This window comes from Dreissena polymorpha, chromosome 7 (genome assembly GCF_020536995.1).
Source record: "Dreissena polymorpha isolate Duluth1 chromosome 7, UMN_Dpol_1.0, whole genome shotgun sequence".
Taxonomy (NCBI): domain Eukaryota; kingdom Metazoa; phylum Mollusca; class Bivalvia; order Myida; family Dreissenidae; genus Dreissena; species Dreissena polymorpha.
This window is the reverse complement of record NC_068361.1, coordinates 4,273,713-4,298,544: the sequence shown is the minus strand read 5'-3', so window position 1 is coordinate 4,298,544 and position 24,832 is coordinate 4,273,713. Positions and strand designations below refer to the sequence as shown.

General features: G+C 33.7%; 1 protein-coding gene across 3 annotated transcripts; it reads right to left on the bottom strand.

The window, feature by feature from the left end:
• Positions 1–4,533: 4,533 nt before the first annotated feature.
• LOC127838754 (uncharacterized) lies at positions 4,534–24,213 on the bottom strand. 3 transcript variants are annotated; one of them, XR_008029934.1, is made up of 4 exons: positions 21,606–24,213; positions 20,924–21,023; positions 19,884–20,045; positions 4,534–5,099 (listed from the first exon to the last, which is right to left on the bottom strand). XR_008029934.1 is itself a non-coding variant. In XM_052366742.1 (4 exons), the coding sequence occupies exons 1-4, from the start codon at positions 21,818–21,820 to the stop codon at positions 5,029–5,031; spliced, it is 528 nt and encodes a 175-aa protein (XP_052222702.1). In that variant the 5' UTR covers positions 21,821–24,209; the 3' UTR covers positions 4,534–5,028. The 3 variants fall into 3 exon arrangements, 1 of the variants encoding a protein (XP_052222702.1); XR_008029935.1 differs by lacking the exon at positions 19,884–20,045 and adding an exon at positions 18,826–18,983 and having other exon boundaries at positions 21,606–24,212; XM_052366742.1 differs by having other exon boundaries at positions 19,904–20,045; positions 21,606–24,209.
• Positions 24,214–24,832: the final 619 nt, after the last annotated feature.

Sequence of the window (24,832 nt, the reverse complement as noted above, 5' to 3'; positions counted from 1 at the left end):
ATAGTAAATGGAATTTTTTTTGGTGGGTGTGGCCTATGTGGGCGGGCGCCCCAGGGTTGGGATTGGGGCCATGCATAGTTGAGATTGACCCTAATGTCATAACAAAAGTTCAGTATCAATTTGCAGTGAATCCGTGTAGAAATGAAAAAATTATAGTAAATGGAAATTTTTGGTGGGTGTGGCCTATGTGGGCGGGGCGCCCCAGGGTTGGGAATGGGGCCATGCATGGTTGAGATTGACCGTATTGTCATAAGAGAGGTCCAGTATCAATTTGAAGTGAATTGGTGTAGAAATAAAGAAGTAAATGTAAAATAACCTTAAAAAATGAGTGATAATTTCTGACGCGGCCCCACCCCAACCGCTATAACTTTTGACCCAGGGGTCAGATCAAAATTCCAAATAGTGCAGGGTCGCACATATGCTCATAGCTACCATGTGTGTAAGTTTCAAGGTTCTAGTGCTTTTAGTGTAGGAGGAGATAGTGGCCAGGACGGACGGACAGACAGACGGACGGACGGCGGAGATAACCACAATATCCCCACCTTTTTTTCAAAAAGCGTGGGGATAAGAAAGAAAAAAAGTAACCGTCAACTTGGCTCGAACCACTGCCCCTTGGGTAAATGTCTAACGCAAAGACCAGTCGGCCACTCATTCAGGGCTCGACATTAACGGTAGTCCGACTGTCCGGGACAACCAAATTGTTAGTCCGGACAAGTAAATAAAGAATTTGCTAGTCCGACAGGACAAGTGGTTATTTTAATTTAATTACTTAGACAAAATGCCCTTTAATCCATTATTTCTGTGGAATTACCACAAAACTTTATCGATTATATTTTGTTCACGTTTAAACGACAAAGCGCGAGATATTCCGATAGTTCCATGTGACACTACACCGATTTTTTTATTTAGATATAAATTAAATTTTGATTGTAACCATAATTTAATACAGGCCTGATTTCGTGGTTTCATTAACAGATAGTCTAATATGCATTTTATTACATTTATGTTTAATGCGAACCTGTTACATTTCACTATCAAAAAATGAAATGTTGGTATTACGGTGCTGTTCACGAACATTCGAATTGAATACATTTAGCATATTATGCATTTGCTTATTTATAACAAGATGGCCCTTATATGGTAATTGCAATTTTCACATTTCTCCCCGTATCAATATATGTTGTATTAGAAATGTTGTTGTTGTAATACAAGCCGTACATTTTACACTTGAAGTCGCTTTAAGCTGGCTAAGCCGCGTTGAAATCACCTTTTTGTTGTTTTTACTTTAGTTAAAACAATATTTAAGTTAACAATTTATGATGATTTCCCTTGTTTATGGTCCACATAAAATAAATATATAATTGGAAATCATTTAAGTAATTAAATAGTTTTCTTTTCTTGTGTACAGTACCTAACAATGCCGTAATGTTCCTTCATTCTGAGATCCACGCAACATACTGTTATTTATTAATCATCTACAATTACGCTGAGATTAATAAGCACGTGTGGCAATTATTATGTTGCCCAAACTGCTTAATAATATTGTGCATCAAACGGTATAACACGTTTTATAGAACACACACCTGGTGTGGTTAAACTATTTATTGTGTTTGTTTTCTCATTACTCGTTCATATTTTCAAGAAATAAAGATAAAATAATAACCTTTTATTAAGTATGTATAGCACCTACAATTTTGAATAATGATCGATCAGTAATGATCATGCATTTGATATAAAATCTGTGTAAACTCTTAAAAATTACGTCCATTCCATATGTTCAACACGCTTTGTTTGTCGGACAAAATGGCGGCCAGATAAGCGTTGCTGAGGGGTGTGTGAAAAATCGATATCTGATTGGCTGATCGACAAAATGTGAGCGGAGTTGGCGACTGGTCAATTAACGTAGTGGCGTCATCTCTATGTATATAATTATTTTACGACATCATTGCCATTTGTAGTTTGTTTTCGTTAAAACAATGTCGTCTGCTTAAAAATGTCTAATCTGCTTTCCTTTGGTTTTTCGTCTTCAAAATCACAAGTTTTGTCAGGTATTATGGCTTTGTATAATTTAAAAAAATCAATAATCTCGAGTTTTCCTGTTATTCTAGTCAGTTCTTTTTGTATTGAAATTGCCTACAATTATGTTAGCATGTATTTTGAACGATTTAAGTCTTTATGATTTGAGCATTTTGTATAATTTCATTATTTTGCAAAGTACTGAGCAGAATAAGATATAATGGTCAGGACAAGTTGCTTTTTAGTCAGGACAAGTGAAATTTTGGTATACTTGTCCGATCGGACAAGTGGCTTCAAAAGTTAATGTCGAGCCATCCGTGCTCATGCAATGAGTGATGTATCTTATATTTTATATAAGCAATCATCGCAGTGTCACAACATATAACGACAACTACAGAACTCTATAAATTATTCAATCGTTTCGCATTGCAACGCTTTATAATTTTCAGGTTTTTTAATCGTCAAAAGATGCATATTATGGATATTGTAGAGCATGGTCAATTTTGGAAAAGGTTCAGTATTTCTGTTACCTCACAAATATCATGACTACAGCGAAAATTTACGATTCTGAAACAATTTGTTTTTCATGTTGTTTACCAAAACGTGAAAATGTCCCTTTAATGTGTGATATCATGTGAACTAGGTACACATATATATAATCAAAGACCAACAGAATACATGTTATCTATAGATCTTTGATATAATCTAATATATATGACTTAAGTATGATTCGTTAACAGTATTATTTTCAAAACACTAATGTGCCGCTTTTTTCATTTCTACTATGTCTTTAGTGTTTTTCTGACATTATTGTTATAAAGTCGGCTTCAAATTATCCGACATCAATGTGTGTAACTTGAGGCATCTCTTTATTTGACTATTATCATTTTTTAAATTAACTTTATTGCCTTCGTTCAAAATAGCATCGTTGACAAAATGTTTACTAAATGTTAAAATCAAAAGTCTGGAGATGTTCGTTCAAGAGTTTTTTTTACATTATACCGTATCAAAGTAATCTGCAATATGGAAAGCTTAAGACATTTTACCGTATCAAAGTATTGGTACTAAATCTGCAATATGGAAAGCTTAAGGCATTTTACCGTATCAAAGAATTGGTACTTAATCTGCAATATGGAAAGCTTAAGGCATTTTACCGTATCGAAGAATTGGTACTTAATCTGCAATATGGAAAGCTTAAAACATTTTACCGTATCAAAGTATTGGTACTTAATCTGCAATATGGAAAGCTTAAGATATTTTACCGATTCAAAGTATTGGTATTAAATCTGCAAGATGGAAAGCTTAAGGCATTTTACCGTATCAAAGAATTGGTACTTAATCTGCAATATGGAAAGCTTAAGACATTTAACCGTATCAAAGTGTTGGTACTAAATCTGCAATATGGAAAGCTTAAGGCATTTTACCGTATCAAAGAATTGGTACTTAATCTGCAATATGGAAAGCTTAAGACATTTTACGTATCGAAGAATTGGTACTTAATCTGAAATATGGAAAGCTTAAGGCATTTGACCGTATCGAAGAATTGGTACTTAATCTGCAATATGGAAAGCTTAAGACATTTTACCGTATCGAAGAATTGGCACTAAATCTGCAATATGGAAAGCTTAAGACATTTTACCGTATCGAAGAATTGGTACTTAATCTGCAATATGGAAAGCTTAAGACATTTTACCGTATCGAAGAATTGGTACTTAATCTGCATTATGGAAAGCTTAAGGCATTTTACGGTATCAAAGTATTGGTACTAAATCTGCAATATGGAAAGCTTAAGACATTTTACCGTATCGAAGAATTGGTACTTAATCTGCAATATGGAAAGCTTAAGGCATTTTACCGTATCGAAGAATTGGTACTTAATCTGCAATATGGAAAGCTTAAGGCATTTTACGGTATCAAAGTATTGGTACTTAATCTGCAATATGGAAAGCTTAAGGCATTTTACCGTATCGAAGATTTGGTACTTAATCTGCAATATGGAAAGCTTAAGGCATTTTACCGTATCGAAGAATTGGTACTTAATCTGCAATATGGAAAGCTAAAGACATTTTACCGTATCGAAGAATTGGTACTTAATCTGCAATATGGAAAGCTTAAGGCATTTTACCGTATCGAAGAATTGGTACTTAATCTGCAATATGGAAAGCTTAAGACATTTAACCGTATCGAAGAATTGGTACTAAATCTGCAATATGGAAATCTTAAGACATTTTACAGTATCGAAGAATTGGTACTAAATCTGCAATATGGAAAGCTTAAGACATTTTACCGTATCGAAGAATTGGTACTTAATCTGCAATATGGAAAGCTTAAGGCATTTTACGGTATCAAAGTATTGGTACTTAATCTGCAATATGGAAAGCTTAAGACATTTTACCGTATCAAAGTATTGGTATTAAATCTGCAAAATGGAAAGCTTAAGACATTTTACCGTATCAAAGTATTGGTACTAAATCTGCAATATGAAAAGCTTAAGAAACAATGCCCAATTCATTTTATTGTCAGGAGTTTAATGTTTTTATAAAAATAAACAATATATAAACATTTACAAATAAGCACATACAAAATTAACTGTATGCACCGGCACTTAAAAGTTTATCGTTTTACAAAACTATGACGTCCCTCCCAACAAAACAACAACAACTAAACTAGCACTGATTAATCGGTATGATCCATGTGCATGATAGTTTGGTCATGATGAGCAACGCCAGTGTTTGACAGGTCATTATTAGATACGTCAATGCTAACCTGGTCAGAAAGATCAGTGATGTCAATGTTTTCTAACGTGTCATAGTCTGCTTCAGTCTGTTTTACTCTCACAGATGGATTCCTCACCATCGTGTACGCTTTCAACCAACGACGTCTCGGCCTTCCTAACGCAGTCCAAGAACTGGAACTGGAATAAGTGACGTCAGTTGAAACGTCCTCAATTTTTCCGTATGTGTTAAGGCGAGCCTGGTTCTGGTCTTGCGGCACACCGTCAATCAGAATGTTTCAAAATACCAACAAGACCGGGTGTCGATGGCATTCTTCGAAATGGAGGAAACTCACGTAGTTCATGTAACCTAACGAACAGAAATAAAAGGAATTTATGAAATATTACAGTCAAACAGTATTGAGTGAAAATTTTATTATCGTGTCAGCTTCTCGCTTTTGATAATAAACACCCTAAATATTCGTTAACAACGTAACAACTATTAAGCTACATCACAAACATTGGTACACAACGTCAAAACTATCCTTAAGCTACGTCATCACTATTCGTAAATTACAGCACAACGATTCGTAAGCAACAGTACGAAGGCTACAACACATCTTAACAAAGACTACATAACAACTAAACGAATACTACAGTATAACTAAACGTAGGCTACAACGCAACTTAACGTAAGCTACAACATAACTAACCTCTGCCAAACTAATTAATCGTAATACTTTACGTTTGTGATACAATGAATCATAACGTTTCCGTTAATTAATTGCAATTAAAATCAAACGGATAATTGAGCAAACATCAAATTTGTAATAATTAAATAATCTTAATTTCCCATATATCATAAACAAGTACTAAATTAAAATTGCAATTAATAATAAAATTTGTATTAAAAATCTTAATTTTCCATATATGTTAAACAAATACTATTAGGAGAGAAAGAATCATTTACAAAAGCCTAATATTACATAATAATTAAATAAGGGCGAAACAACCCACTTGTAAGGGCGAAACGACCCTGGGCGAAACGACCCGGGGTGACAGAGGGCGAACGGGATTAAGGGCGAAACGACCCGAGACCCTAACCGATGGCTACAGTAAAAAAACGAAGGCTTCATTTCTACTCAAAGAAGGCTACAATACAACTAAACGTAGCGTATAGAACAACTAAACGAAGGCTACAATACAACTAACAGAAGGCTACAGAACAACTAAACGAAGGCTCCAGTAAAACTAAGCGAGGGCTACAGCACAGCTAACCAAATGCTACAGCACAGTTGAAGGTAGAATACATCACATCTAAACGTAAGATACAGCAAAATTAAACGTAGGCTACAGCACAATTAAACGTAGGCTACAGCACAAATGAGCGTAAGCTATAGTACACGTAAACGAAGACTACAGTACAACTAAACGAAGGCAACAGTACAAATAAACGAAGGTTACAGTACAACTAAGCGAAGACTAAATTACAAATGAACGAATGCTATAGCAAAACTCAACGAAGTCTTCTGCACAATTAAACATAAGCTACAGTACAACTATACGAAGGCTACAGTACACCTAAACGAAGGCTACAGTACAACTAAACGAAGGCTACCGCACAGTTATTCGTAATCTAAACAACAACTCTACGTTGGCTAAAACACAATCATTCTTATGATAAAAATAGAACATTTTGATGCGGAAGTGATATACAATGTTAAGAATAAAACACAATATTCACTTGAACATTTTTAATTTTTAGGATAATTCTACATGATTCACATGGAAGACGGATGAGCTTTACATTATTCATAGATTTCACCTAATGAACAGGTAGTTTTAAAGAGCAACATGTCATCTTATAGATTATTCCTACAAATATATTTAAATATAATTAGAAATACCCCAAAGAAGAGTCTAACATTTGCCCCAAGTAATGGTTATTGTAATAACAGAATAATAACATCAATATAAGTATTATCAACATTTGGATATTTAACATTTCGTTAAAACTATGCATAAGCTACATAACAACAATACGTAATATACAGAGCAAATATTCGTTAGTAACAAAATAAATATCCCCAAGCTACAGCGACCTTTATCCCATGTTTCGAAGCCATTTACGAGACCACACTTGTCCAGCCTGGAGATGTATAGTTTTATAGTTTATTAGATAATACAGTAGGCAATATGCCCATGAGTATACATGAAATATCTAATACAATAAGCAAAAACACAGAGTCACATGTCATTCAAATCATAGACATCAAAAATACATCGGTACAATGTAAAGCAAAGTATTGGATATTGTATAAGACAATATACAGCAAGAGGCTGTGCATAAATATATACAAAAGTCCTACCCTAATCATAATACGTATTATAAGTATTTCTTATTTCCCATGCTTTAAAAATAAACATAGCTAAATTTTTAACTATATCGCTATTTTGAGAGGTCAATAAATCTATAAACTTTTACATATTTGGTCTTACGTAATAACATGGTTTTAAATAAGCTTTTCTTACATCAGTATATAATGTACACTCCATAACGAAGTGGTATTCGTCTTCTAAGACATTGCATAAAGTACATTTTCTTTCTTCATAAGGAATAGCTATTGGTTTTTGCCATCTACCCGTTTCAACTTTAAGCTTATGTGCAGAGACTCTTAATCTAGAGAGAGCCATTCTGTACTTTGGGATATTTACATCACTTAAATAGGATTTAAATTTAAAATCGGATATTAATATGTATGTTTTTGCTCTAGTTGATTCACTCAATTCGGTTGTCCAATTTTGTATAAACATATCTGTAACTCTTACTCTAAAAATTTTCAAAAATATTTCTACATCCCCTACCCCTTGGTTCAGCCACACATCGTTAAAACCACAATTATCTAATAGACTTTTTACCATGTAGGCCCAAGATCTGTTATTAGGGTATGTTTCTAATTCTCGGAACATAATATACTCTAAACAAGTTTTACATATTTAATATCATGTGTGTTTACTATCTTTAACCAATATCTAATTACATTAATGCTATGTCTGACAGATAAAGACGTTCTTCCTAGTTCTCCATATATAAAGTTATTCTGTGTTTGCCTTCGTACTCCTAATAATAATTTGCAATAATTTAAATGTATTCGTTCTATCTTTATATTGCTCTGTAAACCCCATATTTCGGACCCATAACTTAAAACCGGATAAATTAATTTATCAAATATTTCTAATCTGTGTTGTATTGAAATGTTATAAAATTTCGACATATATTGTCTTAATTTAAAAATAGCTTTCAAAGATTGTCCACACAGTCTATCAAACGTTTTAGAAAAAGAGCCCCCTGAGGAAAAGACAAAACCCAAGTATGTAAAGTTATCAACAATTTCTAATACATTGTTATTATACAAAAATCTCATATTTTGTCTAAGTCTTCCTCCTTTTTTAAAAACCATGACTTTAGTTTTTTGTGTATTAACCGTTAACTTCCATCGATCACAGTATTGTTTTAACAAGTCTAATCCTATCTGTAAGCCAGTTTCACTTTCTGAAAACAAAACAATATCGTCAGCATATAACATTATTAATAATTTTAAGGTGTCTAGATTTATTCCATCATAATTATTTGTCAGCAAATATTCCTCAATGTCATTCAAATACATTGCAAATAAAAATGGAGACAATGATTCACCCTGACGTACCCCTAACAGGCATGTACAACTATCGCTAACCTCATTGTCATATTTTACCATTGACTTAACAACAACAACAACAACAACAACATTTATTTCGGCAATTAAGCTACAAATAAGCTTCTAGCCTACAATTAGATAAAGCAAATGGTAATTCTTCAGGTAAAGATTGCTGTGATTGTTAGTTGAATACAGAGGAAGAAAGATATTAGTATTACAGGTCAAAGATCGTGAATGCAATGTTAGTGCTTGATGGTCATTTAATATTTATTTGTTAACATAAACATACTATACCGAAATCGCTTTTTGGTATATTGAGAAAACTATTTAGAATATATAAATATTACAATAGTGCATGCTTTTGGCATAATGAGAAAACTATTTTTACTATCGATATAGTAAAACCAATATTTCACATATACAATGTAGTATTAATGGTACCAATATTTCACATATACAGCATAGTATAAATGGTACATGTTATCGATGAAAAATGTTGACTAATGTACATATATATACGTTAACATAGTAAAACTAGTATTTCACATACACTCTCAACAAATAAAATGATGTATGTTATCGATGCGAAAAGTTGAATAATGTACATATATACAGACAATTAGTTAAGTCAATTAGTAATTCAATTTTCATTGACGTTTGAAGCAATGATAATTATTTTTTTTTGTCAGAAAGTTATCGATGAAAAATGTTGACTAATGTACATATATATACGTTAACATAGTAAAACTAGTATTTCACATACACTCTCAACAAATAAAATGATGTATGTTATCGATGCGAAAAGTTGAATAATGTACATATATACAGACAATTAGTTAAGTCAATTAGTAATTCAATTTTCATTGACGTTTGAAGCAATGATAATTATTTTTTTTTGTCAGAAAGTTACATGCTTACGATTTCTTCTCTTAGTCTACTTGCATCGTAAATATATTTTGCAATTTGAAGAAGTTCACATGTATTTGTAGTTGACATGAGCGATTTAAATTTGGTTAATGTTGGCCATCTACAGTAATATGATTTGAAGTATTTTCTTCTTAGATGTGAGTATAGTGGGCATGTTAACATGAAGTGATATTCGTTTTCTATTAAATTTGTACAACATATTTTGCATTTTCGTTCTGCTCTCTCTATATTATAGTAACGTCCTTGTTCAATTTCTAGATTATGCGATGATAGTCTGAATTTACTTAGTGCTATTCTATGTTTATTTTGTTTGATTATGTGCAAATACGGTTCAAATTCAAATTTGGTTTTAAAAATACAATATGTGCCAGATTGATTAATGTTACTTAACCAATTTTGTTTAAATTGATCTAATATTCTAATTTTTATGCTCTCTAAAGATATAGTAATACGTTCTTGATTAATCCATAAATTTGTTAACCCTAATTGTTCTAACATTTCTTTTATTTGTGACGCCCAATTGTTTTTGTTATAATTGATTCCGTTGTCGGCGTCGTTTTTAAATAGGAGATAAACTTGTTTTATAATACTATTTTCATTTAAATTTAAGATTTTTATCCAATATCGGAACATAATAATTTTTCTGTGTTCATGCATCGGGATCCTACCTAGTTCTCCGTATAATCCTACAAGATTGGTTGATGTTTTTACACACAATAATTTGCGTAAAAATTTTGAATGTATTAGTTCTATGTCTTTTGCCATATGATTACCCCAAACTTCAGCAGAATAATTGAGAATTGGGGATATTAATACATCAAATAATTTGAGTTTCTCTTTTAAATTAAATTCATATTGATTGAACACGGAAAATAATTTATGCATAGCTTTTGATGCGTGTTCTGAGATGTTCTTTTGAGTTCTGTTCCAGTTTCCGTTTTTAAAGAAATTGACCCCTACGTATTTAAAGGAATTGACAATTTCGAGCTTTTCGTTGTTTAAGAAGAAATCTATATTCGTATATCTGGTGCTTCTTTCAAATATCATGATTTTTGTTTTTAAGGTGTTTATCTTTAATTTCCATGTATTGCAGTATATCTCAATGTCCTTTAGCATAGATTGTAACGCGGCGGGTGAAGTCGCAAATAAAACTTGATCGTCTGCATAGAGTATTAGAAATAACTTTATTTCATTGATGGAAAATACATTGTCGATATTCGAATTGATATTGCTTAATATATCGTTCACGAACATCATAAACAGTAGCGATGAGCCGCAGTCACCTTGTTTTACTCCTTGGTGTGAGTATAGGATATCCGATAGCTCATTATTGTTTTTCACTACAGATCTGGCCGTGGAATACATCGCTTTAATAGCATTAATAATTTTCGTGCTTATATTTTGTGAAGTGAGTTTTTGCCATAAGGATGGAAGATTGATTTTATCGTAGCATTTTTCATACTCGATAAAGGCACTATATAATTTATGTCCACTATGAATGACTTTTGCTATTATAGCTTGTAATAGGAAAATGCAGTCAGTAGTGCTTTTTCCTTTTTGGTAACCAAACTGATTTTTAATTATAGTTTCGTTTTTTTCTGTCCATTTTGTAAGTCGGTTGAAAATAATTTGCGAATATATCTTGGCAAGAATGTTGTTTAATGTTATACCTCTATAGTTTTTAGCTGAATTCGGGTCACACCCTTTAAATATAGGTACAATGTAACCTAGTCCCCAGCTTTCTGGATACTCGGCGTTGTTGAACAATTTGTTATAAAGTGTGTAGAGGTACGGAGATATGATATCAAATGCGTTTTTTATAAGTTCTGCTGATATTTCATCTGGTCCACACGCTTTGTTGTTTTGTTGTTTAAACACTGCTTGATGTATTTCATTTAAGGTTATTTCGCAGTCTAAATCTGCATCGTTAATTAATGTATTTTCTGCATTTTCGTTATTAAAATTTTCATTTGTGGGTTGCGTTTCCCCTAATAGATTATTGAAATGTTCAAATAGGTCTGTTATCTGCAATTTGTTTTTCTTTTTCTTTTTATTTGTGTAGCTTTGTTTAACTGTCTTCCAAAATTTTCTAGGCTGGGATTTAGCAATATTTTCGAGTTTTTTGCCTTGGTTGATTTTATAAAGATATTTGGCTCTATTTCTAATTTTATTATACATAGTTCTCCGTTGTGAAAAATGAATTCTGTTTTCGTCTGATTTACAACGGTTGAATACATTTCGTGCATTATTGAATTCGCGTTTCGATTCATGACACTCTTTGTTAAACCACGGTGGTTTTTGCTGTGTACTGCGATTATGTGAATTCAGATTACCCCCTTTAAACGATTTACTAAAAACTCGCGTTGCTTGCTCATGCATGAAGTTCGTGAGCAGATTTACCTGATCGACCGTACCCATGCTATTTAAATCACGAAGTTTATGTAAATTTGCATTTAATGATTCTCGATAGACGTGAATTAAATCTTGGTTAAATATTAATTTCGTTTCCGTTACATTTTTTGCATTATTATCTTGAACAGTATCTAATATGCGATTTTTAAATTTTAATGACAAATACAATGCAGCATGATCTGAAAAGTTATTCCAATTTAGAACTTTAAAGTCATTGAGAATATGAGTATGTTCTATATTAATAAGTAAGTAGTCTGTGACGCTGAGACCTCGTGTTGATAAGAAAGTATATTGTCCCGTTTTATCGTTTTTAAATCGTCCGTTCGCTATAATGTGACCTGTAGATTTGCATAGTGAAATCAATTTTTGTCCGTAGTTATCTATAATGCGATCAGCGTTAAGGCGAACGTTTAGATTGTCAACATTTTTGTTATCATGCACGTGGTCTCCCGTCACATTTAAATATATATCATTGCTAATAATATCTGATAAATTTCCAGTCCTAGCATTGAAATCACCAACAATACATGTGGCCCCAAGTGGCCCATAATGTTCTATACCTTTTTCGATTTCCTCGAAAAAATCGAAGTCATGGCCTATTAACACTTTCGAGGTAACTGGTGGAATATAACATAAACAAATGAATACATCTTGGTCGGTAGTTAATATTTCACCGCTTATCTTTATCCATATTATGCCATTTTTATTGTGTTCAATAACTGATATTTTATTATTTAGTTTTTTATGAAAATAAACGCTAAGGCCGCCGCTATAACGACCTTTCTTTGTTCCGTGACTTTTGTTTCCGAAAAGATGGAAAGAGATGTATTCATTTATTTCTAGGTTAACATTCAGTTTTGAGTGTGTCCATGTTTCAGAGAGTAAAATCAAGTCATGTTCTGCAATAAAGTTTAAAAAATCTTCATCATTAATTTTTCTTACTAGTCCATTCACGTTCCAAACGAGAGTTCTTAGTTCCTCCTTTTGGTCCTAGCATGTAACTTCACGGAATTGGTCACTGCTGTTGTTGCGCACCATAAGTCGGGAGCCAGCCCACTTGACTTGCTTCCCGGCTGATTTTTCCCGATTGAATACGTCGTTCAGTTGCCGCCGCTTGTTTAGGACTGCCTTGGTTTGCTGAATGCCTATGCCAAGGCCTGCATTCCTTAGGACGTCGTATTTCGATGTTGCCGTTGTTCTGACCAGTTCTCGTTGTGAATAGTAGTGAAACTTGGCGACGATGGGTCTCGATTTTCCAAGTGTAGGTTTTCCGAGTCTGTGAGCACGATCCAGAACGATATCGTCTGTTAACTGCAGACGCTCTGATATAACTTGTATGACTTTTTGTTGGCAATTTTCCTGTTCTGATTCACTGAGGCCATAAAATAACAGGTTTTCGCGCATGCTTCTGCTTTCTAAATCGTTCGTTTTTGCCTCTAATTCGTCCGTTTTGGTTTTAATGTCTGATAAAGCGGTTTTGATGTCTGAGTACTGATTAGTGATCACTTTTATTTCAGAACTGGTTTCCTTTATTTTATTTTTGGTGTCTTCAATTTCGCTACTGGCGAATTGCACTGCGTTTTCGAAGTCGGACATTTTCACGTCTTTTGCTTTAGAATAATTTTCTAATTTTTCAACGCGCGCATTTATTTTGTCAACAAGCTTCTCGAGTTTGTCTAATTTTGAAACATATAGCTTGATGCTTTTTATATCTTGCATTATTTCCGCTGCCCATGGTGGTGGTGTCGTTGGTGGTGGTGGTGGTGGTGAAGGCAAGTAGTATTGGTTCTCAGTACGGACCTGGTTTGAGACGTTTGTGGGAATAGGTTGGCGGTGTGGTGTCATAAACTGTAGATGAGGTGCATAGTACTGACCGTTGTAACAATACTATACATTGAACGAATAATGTTTAATATTTTCCCTCTAATACCAAGCTTTATCAGTTTATACCACAGAATATCTCTTACTGCGTAATCAAATGCTTTTGTAAAATCTATAAATGCTACAAATAGTTTCTTTTTCTTATATAATAAATGCTGTATTACGTTATGCAATACAAAAATATTATCTATTGTGCCCATGTTTTGTCTAAATCCTGCCTGAGCCTCAATGTAAACATTATACTTTTCCGCCCAGATTGTTAGCCGGTCATTTAAAACTTTTGTAAATAATTTGCCTAGTGCACTTAATAAAGTAATACCCCTGTAGTTATTCGTATTATTAACATCACCTTTCTTATGCAATGGGACCACATAACCCTCTGACCATGTTTCTGGGAAGTAACCCGAATCAAAAAATTTATTAAATAATGTGCAAAGAACTGTCGCGAACATGTCTATTTCACATCCATACTTAAAAAATTCGTTAAGGAAGTTATCTGGACCACCAGATTTGCCATTTTTTAGTTTTTTAAAACATTTTTTTATTTCATGCGTGGTTATAATATTATTCAATTCTTCAAACATTATGTTTAATTCTCCCCCTAGATATCTCTCGTTAAAATATTAAATGTCTTCATCTGGCTGAAAAAACACAGAATCGGGATCATTTACCGATTTAAAATAATTTAAAAAATCATCTGATGACAAAGAACTAGCATTGCCCACAACCGATCCTTTTAACATTTTCCAATATAACTTTGCATTATTTTTTCTGGCTAATTCCAATTTATGCGTTTGCAGTTTATCATAATCATATTTTTTATTTCTAACACATTTTTTATAATTTGATCTAGCTGTCACCAGGTCCCTCCTTGTTTCATCGCAAGGATTATTTCTGTAATAATTAAGAGAAGTATAATAATAATTCTTTAAATTTTTACACTCATGGTCAAAGTATACACCATCCTTACTGTGATTTTGGTTAAAAAAATTACTATGTAAATTTTGTTTAAATATAGGCTTACATACCCCATCCAATATATCTGTAAAAGTTTTAACATTCAAATCTAAATCCTCATGGGAGTTTGACAAAAGAATGTTTCCACAAAGAGATTCAAAATGTATAGTATTTTCTTCCGAGCTTAATACATTCATGTACAAATCTTTTTTACTATCATCCCATTTATATTTGTATAACACTTAAACATGATCCCCTTTATTTTTGACATCAACAAAATTATCCAATGTGTGCATATTTAAACTAAACGAGATAACACAGTAATCGGACACAATATTAGGATCGTAAATTTCAAATGTTTTAAACAGTTTAAGAACATCGCTTTTACACAAAACATAATCGACAACGCTACACCCTTGTGAGTTTACACATGTGAATTTACCAATGCCTTTATCTGTACCACAGCGGCCGTTTACTATCCTTAAACCTCTCGATATACAAAAATCTAGTAATATTTTGCCATAATCATTTACTGTTTTATATTGACTGTTTCTTTCGATTGCATCATCCATAACATAATCATCTGGCAACATGTCTAAAATATGTTTATTTTCATATACTGCATAATCTGGCTTAATCCCCACCCGTGCATTTAAATCCCCACACATTATAAATTTACAATCATTACCATATTCCTGTTCAAAATAAATCATATCATTTGTTAATATATCAAAGATATTATCATCATTTAGGATTTCCCTACTACTACCTTGAGGCACATTGTATATCAAACAAAGAAAAACTTCATTCTGCAAGCCAAATAAATTACCCTTCAATTTAAGCCACATTATACCATCATCAGTGCATTTCGCACATTCAACATAATTAAATAAACGTTCGTGTACATATGCTATTACCCCAACGCTGTCCCTCCTTGCACCTAATGTTTTGCTTTTTCTATTTAACACGAAATAATTAAAACCGGCGACATCATATAACAAGCTGTCATTTCCCCACGTTTCAGTAAATAACAAAATATCGTGTGTACTAAATAACTGTTGAATTTCAGATATGTCTAATTTATTGTAGGATTTCCCTTTCAGTCCTTGAATGTTAAAAACACAAAACTTGACCTCTCGTAACGCCTCATCGCTGTCCTACTTTTGAGCCGTGTTCTGCCTCGTTGCTGTTGAGCTGTCAATTTTATGGGATCCCACGCTGGTTTTCTCAGTAGATCTATTTTTAGGATTCGCTGCAACGGAACTTTTGATTGGAGGATTTACATCGCTTGTCGTGTTTACATTTCTGGAGTTTGAGATCATGTGTTGTTTGGTGTTTTCATCGATGTGATTGGTAATGACAGCTTCTGCGTACGACCGATCCTGTTGGATATTACGTTCCGTGTACAACCGAGGTATGTGTTCACGTTTTTTAAGCTCAGTTTGTTCGGTGTCATGTGTTATTGTTTTGTTTACTTTCTCGGTGTATTCTAATTCGGATGTTTTCCCCGGACAATTTGAGTCTTCAAAAATTTCGCTCTCACTTTCGATTTCGCTGATAGCCGTGCTTATCTCATCATCTATCACTGTATCTGCCGAGTACACTCTTTCTTCTTTGCATGTGTTTTGAGGTATTTTATTTTCATTTTTGTCCGTGTTTCCTACCACTAATCTGTCATTACCTAGAACTTGAAACCGTTCGGGAAACATGTCTATAATTGTTCTGCCATTTACACATAGCCTTGCTGGGTATTTAATTTGCACCTTGTGCCTATTAATTCTAGCATTTCTTGCTTCTTGAGATTTAAACAAGCTTGATCGTGCTTTAGATATCTCTTTAGGGTAGGGCCTATCAAGTCCAAATGGGCTCCCTTTTAGTTTATATGCATTTTCCATGATTGTCTCGGTATCAACGTAATCCCTAAAACGCACTACCATGGGTCTTTTCGCATCTCTACTCTTAGGGTCGAAACGGCCCATTCTATGTGCTCTTTCAATATGCATATCACTTGTGTCAATATCTAGCTCATCGCTAATAAAATTCAAAACAAGTTGAGTGCAGTTACCTTTCAATCTCTCAGTGAGTCCGTATATCACTATGTTATTCCTCATATTTCTAGACTCTGCATCTATTGATTTGTATGTGAGCACTTTTGAGTTCAGCCTTTGCGCTTCGAGGAGTCTTTCAATTTGAGTAACCCTGTCACTCATTTCTAGGTAACTCTTGTTGATACATTGTATTTCCTTGTTCCATTTACCCTGCTGATTTTCAATTTCACTAATTTTTTGATAGTTTTTGTTCAGTTGCTCAAATATCGATGTAAGTTTATCATCTACTGTCATTTTTGCAAATGAATTTGAGGAAATAGACCCACTTGATCCACTTTTAAATTTTGTCTTCTTTGTTTTGTTTACAATTTCAAACCCGCTATTGGCGCCATTTTGACCTTCTGTATACCTGTTGGTTGTTTCAATGTTAAACATCATATTATCCTCACTTTCTGATAAATTTCTATCTTCCATACTTTTATTAACACTCCACTATATGAACGTACACACAAAAATTGAATTATTACTCCTTTATATCCTTAAAACATGACTTTTATAAAATCTCTCCTTTTACACGTCTACACGAACCCGTGACCCGTGATGCCCAGGATCATGCCCTGATAATGGTGAGAAGACAGCCGAACAGGCCGAGCACGATGTAGAAGAAGAACGTGAAATAAGTGACATTGTGGATATCTTCCTGAAAATATAACCGAATACAGACGAACAGTTCGAGGACGATGTAGAAGAAAAACGTGAAATAAGTGACATTGTGGAATATTTTCCTGCAAATACAACCCATGGATTAAAATAAGTGCTCACAAATTCGCCCGGGTGAATAGATTGAAGATCTGGCTAGTCAATGTCAAGACAGGGTGAGCAACATTTCTAAGCTGGTAACAATTTCGTGCATTTTATCATTAACACATTAACTGTATTGAACGTAGCTAAAGCATATACAATTAAAAATCAACGATTTGGGCCAATCAAAGCAAGTATATACCTATGAAATTATCCTGGAATACGCTTTAGGTTCTGATACTGGGCAATCGAAAAATAAATTTCTATCACTGTAACAGGTGAATATTATAACAGAATAAGACCATCAATATACCTTTACCAATATACAAATATACCTGCCTATTGTCCAAAGCCAAAATAACGGAAGTGTCTTTTTTTCCGTGCGCATCCACCGATATCCGGGTCTGAAGAAGCCCACGACAGAATAACTTTTGTTGCAAGGTAAAGGCGTAGAATATAAGAACTCCTGATCTACAAGAACGACAACTCCTGATCTACAAGAACGACAACTCCTGATCTACAAGAACGACAACTCTTGATCTACAAGAACGACAACAAATCACTATCAAACTATGAGTAGCTCAACCTTTTTCAGAACAGGTTTTGTGGCAACATGAATTTTCCTGAATATATTTATTCAAAACTATGAAGACAAACTGTTATTATCAAATTCAACATTCCACAAATTAATTTTCAAACTTTCATTATATCAATAATTAAGTATTCAAGCAAAGATTCATAAATATATTTATATAATGTAATGAAATACAACACAAATACTCAATGAAAAGAGTAAAATGATTGCAACTTGATATGCTATGTAGATCAGTTGTCATTAAGAATGATTTTAAAATACAAGTCTCATTCTGAGAAACCTTCAATAAAGGCATGTGTGCAAAGATCAAGATTAGCCTGTGCAGTCCGCAAAATAATCAGTGAAGACACTTTCCGTTCATATGGAATATTGAAGAAAGCCTCTTCTTTGCGGAAATCCAATCTAGGCGCAAAGTGTCGTCCGTTATTAGCCAGTGCGTATGGCGTAGGCTAATCTAAAACGACACTTAATGTACACACATTAACCCATTTATGCCTAGCGTCCTGAAAAAAGGACATTGCAAACAGCGTAGACCCAGATGAGACGTCGCATAATGCGGCGTCTCATCTGGGTCTGCGCTGTTTGCTTAAAGGAATTTCTGTAAGAAATATTCTAAATATAGAAATAAGTATACTAGACATCCCTAATTTTGGAAATAAATTGATCCAATTTTGAATGATGGGAGAGTCCACTGGGCATAAATGGGTTAAGTTTTGAGCAACCTTTCCCAGAACAGTAATGTTTCATACCCATATGCAAAAACGTCAGCTAACTTACCAACAAAAACACTGCGTTTCGGTCGTCACGGTCGAAGGGCAGATGGATGAATCTTCCCTTAAACATCAGCTTGATATTGTGGCGGTTGTTGGTGAGAATTTGGAAGATTGAAAACAAGGTCAACAGGGACGACAGTATAAAAGACAACAAGGCCGACACTGAAATTAAGATCGGTAAATAAATCTATAAGAAGCCATGTTTCCCAACATAAGTTGTGTAATATTTGCTTATTTTGGCCCCTTAATAATGAAAACTATTTAAGGTACCGGATATTGAATTTTAAAAGTTTTTTAAGATGTTTTTGTGCAAAGTAATACAAGTTATTATTGGTAATAATATACTTAACTACTTTACGCATTTAGACCCACAATTATTTCAAACCACAACACTTCGATAACAATTACTCGAACATGAGAACAATATGATTTCGTTACATTTTTTCATAATATAAAAATAAGTGAAGAAGAAATAAAACGCTTTCAAATATAGAAAAGAATCATCAAACCAATTATTTGACATAACTAACCATATTATGCTTGAAATTGTCTACAAACATGAACTTTGGTGTTTAACATTACATCTAGTGCATCGTATTACATCTTATCAGCTACAACACATATGTAACACATAATCAAAATAGGTAGCCTGTAACTGCAAAATTCTAAGAAATTCTGCATTTTGATTAAGTAAATACTTATGACTTAAGTTTAATGGGTTGTGAGTTGTGGCGTTGACTTACCGTTGACCTATTTACCACAAGTCTAAGGTTTGTTTACCATTGGCATATCTACCATAATTGTTGGTTTACCATTTTGCCGTCTTGAAATACCGTTGACCGTATCGTTTACCGTATTGACCATCAGTGTTGGTTTATCGTTGACCGTATGGACTTATTATTGACCGTTTTGACCTCCCGTTGACGGTATTGACCATAAGTCTTAGGTTGGTTTACCATTGACATATCTACCATAATTGTTTGTTTACCGTTGGACCGTCTTGGAAAACCGTTGACCATATGTACCAATCGTTTACCATATTCACTATCATTATTGGTTTACCGTTGGCCGTCTTCACGTACCGTTGACCGTGTTGACCATAAGTCTGAGGAACGAATTACCGCTGTCGTCGACGGTACTGTTGCCTTCAGCCGTCGTGTTTGGGTACAGGAACTGCACCAACTTTTCAAGCTGGTATGATTCCAGTACGATTATAATACCGAACTGAAACAAGAGGGTAAATTAACCCTTTACCACTCAAATTTGCATTTTGCCCTTTTAGCATCAAATTAAATTGATGACCTTTCTTACTAGATTCTAGTTTTACAAGCCTCGATTTTCGATCCTAAGATACTGATGAGCAGCAAACAGCACACAATCTGAAAAAACGGCGAGCAACTCGCAGGCTGTTCTGGTTTTATGCTGGTTACATACATCCATTTTCACTTTGGTACTGAATTGGAAAGGGTAAAATGAGCTTTTCTCGAAAATACCACACAAAAATGTGTTTTTATTCCACCATGATATTCTCTTAAATTAGAAAAATAATATTGTATTGACCCGTGCTAATTTAAATGCTGTTGTCCGCATTTAGAAAAGCATCCTTGCACCAGCGGATGGAAAATTATACTTTAATGTAGGTAATACTAATTAGCCCTTATACAGTATATACTGTCTGATGGGATTACGTTCCAGTTTATATCATGTGCATATGGGAAATATGAAAATGAAAGATACTCTTGCTGTACAAGCAATAGGATGCTACCATGTTAAAAACATCTAAATAAAGAATATATTTGTATATTTTTTCGTTTAGAGACTTTTGTTACCTGTACTGATACGAGAGTATCTTTCGAATCTCATTATAAACCATTCCAAGAAATATTGTGATTCTTTGTTAATACAGTCTGAAAAATAACCAGAAGTCCATCAGTCATTGATTTAATTTAATTTAAAAAACAAACAAATGAACACAACAGTATTATATGGACATTTTAGGAGGATAAATTGAGTTTATCGGAAAATTGATCTGAATCAACATAAAACAATATAACTAATATAAGTATGATACACATGGCAGCCTTTTTTCATTTTTATCTTACCTGATATGAACATATCAAGGCTACTGTGAAAATGCCAATGATCCTTGGGGAATATTTAAATGTCGGGTCGTTGACGTAGATATACTGGCGCAAAAATACACTGAAAAAGAGGGCCAAAAAATACACACGTTTGAACAGTACATTACATATTCTAATAAAAAGGTATTTTGCTTTAAGTTTATACGCCATTGAAGCAATATAAAATTTTGTTTAATCGTTGAAATTATACATCAGTATAAGTAAGCAAATCACTGACACAAGATCAACATTATAAGTAATGACATCGTTGACACTGTAGGAACATTATCAGGTAGAACAGTGTCGACACGTTATCAACATTATAAATTAGTACATCGTTGACACTATATCAACATTATAAGTAAGTACATCGTTGACACTATATCAACATTCTAAGTAACTACATCGTTGACACTATATCAACATTAAAATTTAGTACATCGTTGACACTATATCAACATTATAAGTAACTACATCGTTCACACTATATTAACATTATAAGTAAGTAAAAATCGTTGACACTATATCAACATATTAAGTAAGTACGTCGATGACAACATAGCAATACTATACGGAAGTACAACCATTACTAAAATCATCAGTTATATGCAAATAGGTAAATATCACATCAATTTTCATTAATGTACCACATCTTAATGGCTACCGAATCTTTGTTGTCCAGTTTGGTGTGACGTCCAAGGCGGCGTATGACATGTTCTGATATAACTTCTTGCCCGCCGACAAGTTCTTAACATACTGGATGTTATATGGGGTGCCGTACTTTCGACGTTCAACCTTAACCCTTTCAGCGCTGGAACCGAATTTCAAAGGCCTTTGCAAACAGTTTGGATCCAGATGAGACGCCACAGAACGTGGCATTTGTCTTGAATTTCTGTGCAACACTTGCGAGTGCAATGACTATATCGATATTTAAGATTTATTGTCCCATTAATGACGTCATTTAACTTCTGTAGTGCGGGCTGTGGTGATTTTTAAAAAAGAAACTTTTTTGTGATTTATGACTTTAAACTAGAATAAAATATGTACGTTCTTGGTATCAAATTGTTTGTTTTGTTGAACCTGATTCATGTTGGTAGAAATTGTTGACTTTATTGCAAATCCCACGTTACTCCAACCATTGACTGAAATGAGAACTTCCTGTTAACCATGATATATAGAGAATAACAGATTACTGTCCCATCGTTTTCTAATATATCAGGCAAGGCTTAGAATAATATAACGGCGAGGCTTGCCGAGCCGTTATTTTATTCGTGCCGAGCCTGATATATTACAAAACGATGGGACAGTAACCTGTTTTTCTGTTTATCATACCACATTTTTCTAAAAATCTGCAAAGCAATCCATTTTTTATAATTAAAATGTACGGATCATCGCTGATTTTGCTGATCCGGCTTTTACACGTTGACATACATGTAATAACGACGTTCGAAAAGACGACACGAACAATCGCTTATTTTTAACATCGTATAGAGAATTTTTTTATTTGCATTACGAATGGAAAGAGTACACCCGCTTTAATTATAAACGTCTTGAATTTGAGATCAGGAATGGACTGCAGCGACAAATTTAATCGAAGAACACGCTTCACCGAATAGTTTGGAGATGCCATTTTGGAGATGTGTATTGAAATTGACATTTTGATGATGGTGTCAATATTGACATAAGCGTGTTAAATCGTTTGTTTGAATAGTTGAGGATTAGCATACAGTTATCATTTGTCTTGACTTTCTGTGCAACACTTGTGGGTACAATGACTATATCGCTACTCAAGATTTATTGCCCCATTGATGACGTCATTTAACTTCTAGAATGCGGGCTGTGATTTTTTTTTAAATAAACGTTTTTGTGATTTATGACTTTAAACTAGAATAAAATATGTACGTTCTTGGTATCAAATTGTTTGTTTGGTTGAACCTAATTTATGTTGATAGAAACTGTTGACTTAATTGCAAATCCCACGTAACTCTAAACATTGACTGATATAAGAACTTCCTGTTGACCATGATATAAAATAATATATCAGGCAACGTTATATCAGGCAGATATCAATGCTGTGGTATGATAAAAAAATATATCAGGCTACGTTATATCAGGCAGATATCAATGCGGTGGTATGATAAATTGTGATACTAGTAAATTAAACTGACATACAAAAATAACAAGTACAAGGTTCAAGTCATTTGTCTACAAAATATTGTTCCGCGTTTCTCGCCCTTATTTATAGAACTACCCATATTTGGATACAAAGTGCCGCAATTGATTCTCTAACAACCTAGCATTAATACAAGGGTTGCTGTCGCTAATATTGTAACATACAAAGCCGCGCTCTAGAAAAACGGGGATTAAGTTGTGCGTAAAGTGACGTCTCGGATTAGCCTATGCGGTCTATACAGGCTAAAAAGGGACGACACTGTCCGCCTTAACTGAAAATTCGCTAAAAAGAGACTTCTTTTATACGCAAAATACCATAAAAGTGAAAGTGTAGTCCTTTAATTGGTCTGTGTAAACTGCACAAGCTAATCTGGGACGACACTATTCGCACATGCATAAAGTCTGTTTTTTCTAGCGGGTGTAATAAAGGAGCGGATAAATGGGATCCTATTGTTTGAAACCAGCGACACATTCAGAAAATGATACATATAAATGATGTGTAAGCATGACTTGACATTTACATACATGTATACACATTGTAGCGTATTTCGTGAGCATTGTGTAAAAAGATGTGATTTTCATAAAAATTAAAAATTTGTTTGAAAAAAGTGATTAAATAAACCAAGCATTTTCGCAGTCTCTGAAAATATAAACAGTAAACAAATAAGATCATTATAATCGTACGGTGCATGGTCTTAAATATTAATCACACATCGTTAATTCTTGATCAACTGTAATGTCTTTACAAAAATGGCTAGAACAGGAATAATATACCAGTAGTTATTACATATACAAATAGCTATTCAATGTTCACTGCAATATAATAAATATCGGATATCGGTGTGTATAATATTCACATTCTCCAGTTTTAAAGGTCGATTAATTCTACTTGTATTTTTTTAAGTGTATTTCCATTAAAAATGATGATACTTTCGCTGACCAGAATGTGCAATACCCCAGGCCCAATATGGAGCCCACAAACACCCAGCTGGTTGTTAGACAGGCGAACAGTGGGTAAAACATGAACCCGATGACCAGTACGTACAGCATTATCAGCAAGGCTGAAATATCAAACGATTAATGATTGTATTCTCTATTTTTATCAAATAATTTCTTGAAAAAACATGTTTTTCTTTTATGCGAATAAACAAACCAGATAATTATTTTAATTGTTTTATGCCCATGGCTTTGTGTAATAGAACAAATCAATTCACAAAACTAAGGTTGAGATCGCTACATGAATCTATCAGCTGCTTATTGGAAGAACTAGTTCACAGGTATCAGTCTGATGGAACAAGTTATTTCTTTCTATTAATTAACCCAACAACACTTTTTATGGTCTAAAATAATAATAATACCAAAAATAAGCAAAATGTTGTGCCCTCTCCTTATTCGACCCGGGGGCTTTAGGTAGCCAAAATGTAAGTGGTGCCACTATACACATCGTGCCATTAACGTTAACAAGGTAATTTAAACGCCATGCAAATAACATAATCTGTGAATTATCGATAAAAATCGTTTCACACGCTTGTTTTCCGAACTCATTTTACGCAAATGAACAAATATTTTAAACCGTTTTTTAAACCATGTTATTTCACTTGTTTGAAAATAGCCTTTATATTATTTTCCAAATCCTTGACAGTTTTAGCTAAATTGTCATTTGCTAGAAATGCAACGTCAGTATGTGTTAATTATATGGTTTTTGTTGTTTGTTTTCCA